At 51.4% G+C, this 9,300-nt stretch overlaps 1 protein-coding gene across 1 annotated transcript; it reads right to left on the bottom strand.

The window, feature by feature from the left end:
* Positions 1 to 625: 625 nt before the first annotated feature.
* Positions 626 to 7,890, bottom strand: LOC119816331 (NUT family member 2-like). Its single transcript, XM_038332902.1, has 7 exons — positions 7,833 to 7,890; positions 5,207 to 5,912; positions 4,143 to 4,271; positions 2,981 to 3,141; positions 2,237 to 2,529; positions 1,822 to 1,938; positions 626 to 1,381 (listed from the first exon to the last, which is right to left on the bottom strand). Exons 1-7 carry the CDS (start codon positions 7,888 to 7,890, stop codon positions 626 to 628), a joined length of 2,220 nt encoding a protein of 739 aa, XP_038188830.1.
* Between the last annotated feature and the right edge of the window lie 1,410 nt (positions 7,891 to 9,300).

Genomic DNA, 9,300 nt, shown 5'->3' with positions numbered 1-9,300 from the left:
GATTTGAAGGGAAATGGCCTCCAAAGGGAGTGGCATATTAGGAGGTGTGGCCTTGTTGGAGGAAGTGCGTCACTGCGGAGGTGGGCTTTGAGGTCTCATATATATACACATACTCAGGCCACACTCAGTGACACAGTTCACTTCCTGTTGCCTGCAGATCAAGATATAAAAGTCTCAACTCCTTCTCCAGCACCATGTCTGCCTGCATGCCACCACATTCGGCCATGACATAATGGGTTGGACCTCTGAACTGCAAGCGAGCCAATTAATTCTTTTCCTGTGCAAGAGTTGCTGCGGTCATGGTGTCTCTTCCCAGCAGTAGAAACCCTAAGACACAGCCACAGCCCTAACACCATTTTCAACAAAACTACCTTTATTCACCGTAGCTTACAAACTTCTAAAGTGATAATTCCCTCCCACTCCTTACCCCACCCTTCAGCCCTGCTTTTACTGCCCAGCACCTCTAACCTCCTAGTGCTACCCTTTGCACCAGCTGGATCAGCTCTGAGTGAGCAGGAGCTGGATTCTTTTCTACTGCTTCCTTTTGGTGGGGGGAGGTCCAGGGCTGCAGGGCAGAGGCAGAGTGAAACCTCCGCTGGCTTTGAGGGGACACCACACATGTGGCTCAGTGCCGCTTCTTCCTCTTCCTCTTCCGGGTGCCTAGTGACTCGTGCTTTCTCTTTTGAGCCTGCAATGGTTGAGCTAGCTCCAGGGCTGAGAGTGGCCCTTCAAACACCCCATGACCAGGCCCTGGGTCAGATCTCTTAGCCAGGGGAGTCAAGCCTCCAATGAGAGCTCGCTTCTTTGACTTGGCAATTAGAGATGGATCAGGACTGAAGCCCCTTATCTTTGGAGACGAGGGTTCGGGGATACTGTCCGAGTCAGAGAAATCTGCGTAGGGGAACAGGTGGCTAGCCAGTTTCCATGGCACCAGGTTGTACTGGGAGCAGAGGAGGAAGGACAGACTGTGGAGCTCTTCCTTGTCATCGGTGCTTCTGCCCGGGGACTCGTGGAGCTCCTCAGTGGCAGGAACTTCTCTGGGGTTCACTCCACATCTGGACCCTGGGCTTTGGGGGTGGGCTTCTTTACCACAGGCAGTAACGGTGGATCTGATGTCTACCAGTGAGGGTAAACATTGGCTACCTGGGAGGACGGAAGGCCTAGGCCCCCATATTTTTGCATTGGTGTTTTCAGGACACTGTTGGTCTAAGAAAGCCATTCGTGAGGAATCTTTTTGTGCACTGGCCTCTCTTTGGGGACTGTGGCCGTCTCTCTCTGCACCTTGGCTGACAGTCAGTACAGAAGCATTGGCAAGTATCTGAGAGGCATCTTGGTTCAGAGGTGTGGCCTTACAGCCTTTCTTCTTCAAAGTCTCCAGCAGCTGTGGGAGGAAATGGGCACATGAGACCCAGGCCAGACTGGGAGGATTAGAGGGTGGCACATTTGGGTGGAGGTGGCCAAGGGGAGAGTCGGGGACTGCGGGTCTGCTGGCTGTCATGCCACGTTCCTTGCAGCTGTGCACTTCACCCCACCCCTACCCTTGTGTTCATACTTGCATCCCCTTCTGGATGAAACCCCAGGCAGGATGCCCTGACTTCCTGTATGTCAGGGTGAGTCAAGGTCACATGATTCTTATGAACAGGGTCCTCTCTTTCCCTGTCCACTTGGTGTCCCTCAGCATTCCACTCTATTTGGGGTCCTCCTTTCCCTGCCCAGCTTGCCTAGTGTCTCTCTGTATCCTGCCTGTCTGGTATCTGCCTGCCTCTTGCCTACTTCTTGCTGCTTCCCCTTTGTCCCTAGTGTTCACCCTTTCCTGTCTACCTGCTTAACAGTGATCTCTTCCTCATATTCCAGCGCCTTCATGAGAGCCAGTATGTCCATCTCTGGTTTGGAAGATAGGATTTCTGCCACAAATTGGGGGTTTATTATGGCCTCCACCTATAAACAGAAGGAAAGGGACTTGAGTGCCTGGAGGCAGGGCTTCTCCAAGCCAAAGGGACCTCTGTCCTGTCCTGTGTTGCTACCAAGTTGTGATGACAACCAACATTTACACACACACACACACACACACACACACACACACACACACACGAGAGAGAGAGACATAGACAGAGGCAGAGAGAGACACACACAGAGACAGACACACAGAGAGACAGAGAGACAGCTCTGAAGGCAGGGAAGCAGGCTCAGTTACAAGGACTGGGAAACCCATACTAGGGCTCCAGAGGCAACTCACTTGCTCAACGAAGTGTTTCTGGGAGCACAGCTCGTCAATGTAGTTCAGGAGTCCTGCATCTGAGTACAAGTCATCCTCCTGCTCCGGCCCACTGCTCTCCTCCTCCTCCTTTTCCATGGGCTCTCTCATGAGCGGCTGTGGGAGCCTCTCCAGCCAGTCCATGATGTCCATATACTCCTGCACTGCCTCAGGTGGAATTTCTACGGGCGCCTCGGTCTTGCGTAACTGCCCGTCTCTGGGTCCAGGGAGGTGGGCCGGGTCAGCTTTGGGAACAGTCTTCATGGAGTTGCACACTAGGAGATAGGAGAGCATGAAGATCCATGGACGGGGTTTAGTTCCACCCAAGCCAAGCCATGCAGAGCAGAGCTCAGTGGAACTGCAATGGCCTAGGGTAAGCCAACACAGTTTCCCCTAAAGATCTGTGAGAGGGGACGGTGCAAAGGGTGATATGTCTAGGACTGTCATATGGGAGAGTATTTGGAGCCCCCAATGTTTCAGGTACTCTTCATACTCAGTGTCCAGGTCCTGATCACACGGGGTTTGGGTGCTTAGGGAGACGAGGGCAGAGAGAAGCAATGATCATGACCAGTTCAATGATTACCCAATTCAAGACTAAGGGCTGCAAGGGACCCCAGGCTACATAGCAAATGTCCCACTCTGAAGGAAGAAACCTACATGTGGAGCAAAAGTCTATTTTGACTGATCTGACCTCTGCATAGAGACCTAAAGCTACGTGAGCCCTACCTGGTTCCTCAAGCACCTCGGGAGCTGATGGCCTTGGTGGATCTTGTCTTGCTGTGGTTGCAAGAAATTGACACTGGACATTTCTCATTATCTCCAGCCTTGAGGCCTCCATCTCCAGCCTTGCATTCTCCATCTCTTCTGTACTCTCGAATTCTGAGAACCTAGGGATAAAGGAGGCCAGGGCCCAGCACAGGAGATTACTAAAGGTGGTCATGTACACAAGGTCTTGGGATGATCTGGTACACTCCCATGAAGTTGCTGGTCTTGGAACATAACCACAGCTCTGAGGCACACTATAGCCCTTGGTGTTTGTAGGCAATCAAGTCAGTCCGAGATGGCTCAAGCAGGGCTTTCAGGTGACTCCTCCTTAAGGCCTGTCCTGACCTTGCCTAGAGCCACACAGGAGAGCTGACTGGGAAGTGGGCCGTAGATATGACTGATGGGGTACATCGGGATCCTGGACCAGATCCAGAGATGCTGACGCTGAGACTGGGAGAGCTGGAGTGACCTGGGAGGCAGGTGCCCAGGAGATGTCAGGAGAAAGCAGAAGGGAAGCTGAGAGGTGTGGCTGCTTCCCTCTGAAAGCTGTTTGTTGGCTTATGTGCACAATAGCATCACATGGAGCAGAGGCAGAAAGACCAGAGACTGTCCTCAAAGTGTGTAAGAGGCCTCCGTCCTCTCTGCCTTCTTCCATTTATTTCCACCCCAGGTACATAAGGCTACAGCTGAGGCCACTCTCTTGAGACACAGTGGTCTCTGCTGTTGAAAGGCAGTGGCTCAGTGCTAGGCAGTTGGCCTAAGACTGGGGAGTGTGTTTGCTTTGTACAACCCACAGCGCTGGAGGAGACCCCACAAGGCTGGGCCACTTCTCCTACTCTGACCCTCAAAAGAAAGGCGGGATAGACTTAGGGTGTCAGAATTGCTGGGACCGCAAGGCAGATAGCCCAGCACTCCAGGACATGAGAACAGCATTCTCAACAGCAAGATTCCCATGAGGGGCCCAAGTGTTAGGTAATCCTCCTGCCAGAGCATGGGTAACAAACTCACCAGACCCAGCGGTAACCTCCCCACATACATACCCTCCTCAAGACTTCTGACTCAACAGACCCACCCACATTTAACAGCTCCCCACACACCCTGCTTCAAGACTCCCTTGACTCACTTTTCCGCCATCTCAAAGAAGATCATCCGGTCATAGTTGCTGGTACACTGCCATTCCTGCAGACCCCTCCACAGGCCCTCCTCCACAGTCATGGTGGGCTTCCTCCGGGCCAGGGACCGAAGCACCGGACTGTAATTCATTAGAACCACATAACCCGGTCATCGGCTTGCACTCCAGACCCCACCAACCCCAGCCCAAGATACATCTATAGCCTAATGGCACTATAAGGTTAGCTTCCAGGAATGCCTAACCCTGTGGCAAACATCAACACAAAGATCTGTGTACGCTCCCCTGGCTGCCCCGTGCACTCTCTGTGTGTGGAAGAATGAATGAGGTTTAGGCTCCCAACATGGAAGTACAGGCGACAAAGTCAAAGTGAAAATCATTAGAAACGGGACCTTGGGTGGCGGTAGCCATGTTTAGGTTATGATGCAGGACTCCCAGGATTGGACAGTACTCTTCGTGGAAGGGAGAAGAGACCAGTCCCCCCAAATTTTCATTTAGTCCTGTGAGACAACCATGGACACTATCAGAACTGGCTCTTTAAGTCTGGAGACAGAGACCAGAACTGGGAAAATACAGTGTCTGTGGTTTGAGTCGTCTAGTCTACCCGGTCATGTTGCTGAGCTGATGGACAAGATGCCCAGAATGACCTGGAACCCCGGGTTAAAGACTGGGGCCATGATGCAGATAACCGCTGGGGATCAAAATGGAGCAAGGAGACCGAAGATTTCCCCAGGACAGGTGGAGAGCCTCCTGGCCTGAGGGAATTTCCCCAGAACAATGGGTTGGGGAGAAATGTCTCGGTCTTTCTGGAGTCTGGCTCTCCCTTATCCCAGTTGTGGTGTGCTGTGGGCACTAAACACTGAGGTCAATGATAGAAGATAAAAGTTAAGGAGAAGGGCTACCACGTGGGGTGAAAGGTCTAAATCCAAACCCGAGACCTGGGGCTGACTCCAGGACTGTGTGGCTTTCTGGAGAGGCCCTATCTCCTCCAGCACCTTCCTCATCCGCCTCACTGAGTTGGAGCCCCAGAAGGACCTACCAGGCACTGTGACACTCACATGAGGAAGCAGGCGAATGCCGCCACGTCAGGAGTCTGGGACAGGTGCCGTTGCACCAAAGTCTTGAGAAGCTGCCAGCGCCTGAAGTTCCCATAGACACTGTCTGGTTTGGACAAGTATTCTGGAGAGTTGGATTGGACGTTGGCTGTGCCACTCTGCCCATATGCTCCTTTTGGAGGTGGTGCTGAGTTTACTGGGGACCTGACAGAAACCAGCTGGACAACTGGCTGTGTGGTGGGAGGGTGTGGGCCCAGGACCCACGTTCCATCTTGAGACTGCACAGCCGAAGCAATTGGAGTATTTATGAAGGTGTTTGCAGCAGGTGTTGTCATGAAGAGTGAAGCAGGGTGCCCCATACTCCCTCCTTGGCCCCCAGGGACATTACAGTTGAGGGGCACCTGAGTGAGGACAATATTGGCATTGTGCACAGGCTGGACAGGCCTGCCTGGTGTCCCAACTTGTACAATGTTCAGAGGTACAGCTGTTCCCAGGGCAGTACTTCCATCTTCTGCCACCAAAGACATCCCAGGCAAGGCAGATAGCACTAGAGGGTTCCTGGGAGAGATGCCTACAGTCATGAGGGGTGCTGGGGGCTCCCAGAATAACTGGGGTGCTGGTTGGGGCGCAGGTGGGAGAACAGGCAGAGTAGCAAATGTAGGCATGGAGGCAACGGGGTTCACAGTCATGTTCTGTCCCAACGAAGTTGCTGTGAAGATAAAGGAGACAGTGGATGAAGGGGGGAGGGGCACAGGTTGGGGACTCCCTGGTCCTGGTAGTCAGTGGAAATCAGGGGAGGGTCATGGGGAGAGGATTGTCCTGTTTGCAGATGTCCCCGAGGGAATTCCCTGCTGGGTTCATCTAGCCAAGCACAGTTCCAACAGGGATCTTCCTTCCATTCAGCAAGATTCCCTGATTGCTGTCTGTGGAGAGGAGCCCTCAGCTTTCCCACCTCTGAGAGGCTCTTCAGGAATCCCTGGCTGAAAACTCATCAGTGTCCTAGCTCTCTTCCCAGAGATGGATCAGTTTGACTTGGTCTGGACCACCATCCCAGTAATGATGCTCACAGGAAGCAAGGCACCATCAATGAGGGCCAGTGTCTAGAAGGGCCTCTGTGAAGGTTTCAAATATTTTGACCTCATCCCTGTCTGAGGGTTCTTTCCACTCCCAAACCCCCCCTCTCTCTAGTCTAGCACAACAAACCAAAACACCTCTATACAATCTTCCATGCCAGCACCCTGGAATCCTGGAGGTGACGCTAGAGCGTGTCCTACCCATATTGCCGCTCCCTCTCCTAATGCCTTCCCCAGGAAACAGCAATGGGGTAGATACTGGCAGCCTCACATGGCCCTGACAGTCATTAGTTCCCACCATGGTTGGGAGCTGTTCCCACAGCACCGGTGTGTAAGACAGCCGTGCAATTCCCTGACACCTGCCCTTGTTATCCCGGCAGTGGCTGTGGAAGGCTGTAAAGGGTCAGGGAACGGTGACTAGGGGGTTTGTCAGGAGGCTTCTGGGGTTTCCCACAGCCACTGACATCGTCACAATTGGTCGTGAAATGAAAACCACATGTGGTTGTTTTCTTGCGAGCTCCAACCAATATAAAAGAACGATTTGGTGGCATGGGGGGGGGGTAAGGGGAGGGTAGGCAGATACAGTCATGAGCCAGATGTCAAGTGGGGTGCAGTTATTGGAAGTTATTGCTGATCCGCAGGAACTCCCGAGGGCCCCCCAAGTCCAAAAGGCTGCACATGATGGCCAGGACACATGTTCTAGCTCCACTTAACAGTTACACAGAGCATGTTCCAAGACAAGCACTTCTGTCTAAAGTCTCAGGAAAGGATGCAGCCACCTTAGAACCCACCAAAGCCAACAGCCTTCCACATCCCTTCTCTATGTGAAAGCAGTGACTGGGAAGAGAGGCTTCCGGTTACAGTTACATGATGGGCTAACGGAACTGCACCTCTAAACTGATATTTTTTTAAAAATATATATCTAAATGTTGAGAGTAATCACCCATTTCTTTGTTGACGCTTCCTAACTGCTTTGGAGGAATCAAAGACATCAACTACCTGACGGAGGAGAAGCCTTCCCTCAATGGGAAGGTGTGAGGGACTCTGGGCTGCCAGAGGATGAAATAACCTCCATCCCCATAGAGAGGACCCCACTGAGCTGTTTCCTGCCTAGTCTGCACTGTCCTCCTTAGGTCTAGGGTGGCCCAGTTAAATTCCTGGGATCCATAATTTCACAGCGCAGGTTCCATCCAGAAGCTGGGAGAAGTGACCCAGAGCTCAGGCCTTGCCCATGAGCCTTCCTTGGACCACCACAGTGAACCATCCCACCACACCTATGACTTGTGCTTAGAAGACCTGCCTGCCACACAGGAAGAACCGATCTAGGGCCTCTCACTGTGTCTCCTGCTGCAGTGTGTCTCCTGACAATTTAGTTCCACCAAGGGCTCTGTTCAGTCTGCCATAAGCGTTGTCAGCTTCTGAGGTAATGTCCTTGCAGAAGTCCAGATCTGTCTCCTATCCCCTCCCTCCGTTAGTCTAGTCAGTCACTGCTAGTATCAAATTTAAATTGCCCATGTCAGGGAGGCAGGTCCCATACCCTCATCCTTCAGGCTTACCTTCTGAAGCTATTCCTACAGGTGTAGACAGTAACCACGCCTGTCTGCTAGGATCCATGGTGAGAAAATTCAGATAAATCACACCGAGTCACCAAGATGTGGCAGATGCTCAAGAGAGCCAGCCACAGCTGAGCAAAGTTTGAAAGTAAACAGCTCCAGAATGTGGCATTGAACATTCCGCAGTGGGGGAGGGGCAGGGAGTAAACAGGGCTGGGGGGGAGGAACATTCCGGGAGGGGTTGTGGCAGGTGCCTAAGAACCTTGAGGTCAGTTCAAATGATGCATCCTTGTTGGAGGTGACTGCACATACCTGGTGTTTGCCTCTAGGTAGGTTTCAAATGGTGTCTTATACTCATAGCACACTGGGGTCATCGATGCCCTCTTCCTTCTTTTCTTCTTCAGTAGATCTTGTTTTATTCCTTCGTCCTGAGTCATGCACTCCTCCTACAGAGGGTAGGAACTTGAACATTTTTTTTAACCACGTTTACACTCACTCAACGAAAATAGAGGGTCTAAGCAACAGAGCAGGCCATATTTGAAAATACGACCTCGGGAGATCCATGGATCTTCTTGCCATGTCCATACCATTCTTTACAAAGCAGTCCTTGTGTGTCCAGCCAGTGCAGTGCTGGGAGGCTCTGTCACCTTCCCCTTCTGCTAGAAGCCCCAGCCCAACACGGCTTCACTCAGTGTATGTAGCCCACAAGACCCAACACTGAAGTCACTTCTCTTTGGATCAGTGGTATTGAGTCCTTTTATTGCAAGCAGACATTTGACAATTAAAAATCTGCTCTCTAACTAAAAAAATAATGGGTAGGCTTCTGTGACAATTGGCCCTCCTGAGCCACTCAAAGGGAACAGGGTTAAATGTGAGGTACAGGAAGAGAGAAGACATTCTTCCACTCCAAGACGGAGAGGCTTAACATTCTTAGGGCCCTGATTTTCCAGGTATAGAAACCTGTGTACATTTTGACATTGTCCAATACGGATTTCTGTGTGTGCATGTGCCTGCCTCATTCCTAGCTCCAGTATCACCCTGGATTCACTAGCCACAGGCTTCCATCTTGTTTTTTTATATGCCCGTGTCCTTGGAGCCACATTTCCTGGCTGCAGAAAAAGTCTACCCCTGACTTCAATAGAATTCACCTTAGATTTTGTTAATGTTAGGATTCTAAAGAAAAGGCATTCACAACAAGTGATGTTTGCATTTGTTGTCTGACCATTGCACAGGCTGGAGATGGCATCACGATGCACGTTGGGTAAAAGACCCAAATGTTCTACACTGTGGTGAGTTGTGCCTCTTGCGTGTTGGGAGTTAAGACACCAGTTGCAAAGACACCAAGTGCAAATTTTTAGTGACATGAAAAATTTGCTAGTCTATCATAAAAAGAACTTTGCATTAGATGGTTTTCTTCCATACTAGGATAGTGTCTGAGTGTGAATAGGGTGGCTCTTGCAAGTTCAATGCT

Source organism: Arvicola amphibius, chromosome 6 (genome assembly GCF_903992535.2).
Source record: "Arvicola amphibius chromosome 6, mArvAmp1.2, whole genome shotgun sequence".
Classification (NCBI taxonomy): Eukaryota; Metazoa; Chordata; class Mammalia; order Rodentia; family Cricetidae; genus Arvicola; species Arvicola amphibius.
The sequence above is the reverse complement of the archived record's forward strand: the minus strand, read 5'-3'. Positions and strand labels throughout refer to the sequence as shown.

What these genes read in the sequence shown, in the direction of transcription:
- LOC119816331 (XM_038332902.1), bottom strand. Translation starts at nt 7,890, where the DNA reads ATGGATCCTAGCAGACAGGCGTGGTTACTGTCTACACCTGTAGGAATA. An exon ending in GCATTCGCCTGCTTCCTCAT is followed by an intron (nt 4,272 to 5,206) that starts GTGAGTGTCACA and finishes AATGAATTACAG; the next exon opens with TCCGGTGCTTCGGTCCCTGG. An exon ending in TTCTTTGAGATGGCGGAAAA is followed by an intron (nt 3,142 to 4,142) that starts GTGAGTCAAGGG and finishes CTTTATCCCTAG; the next exon opens with GTTCTCAGAATTCGAGAGTA.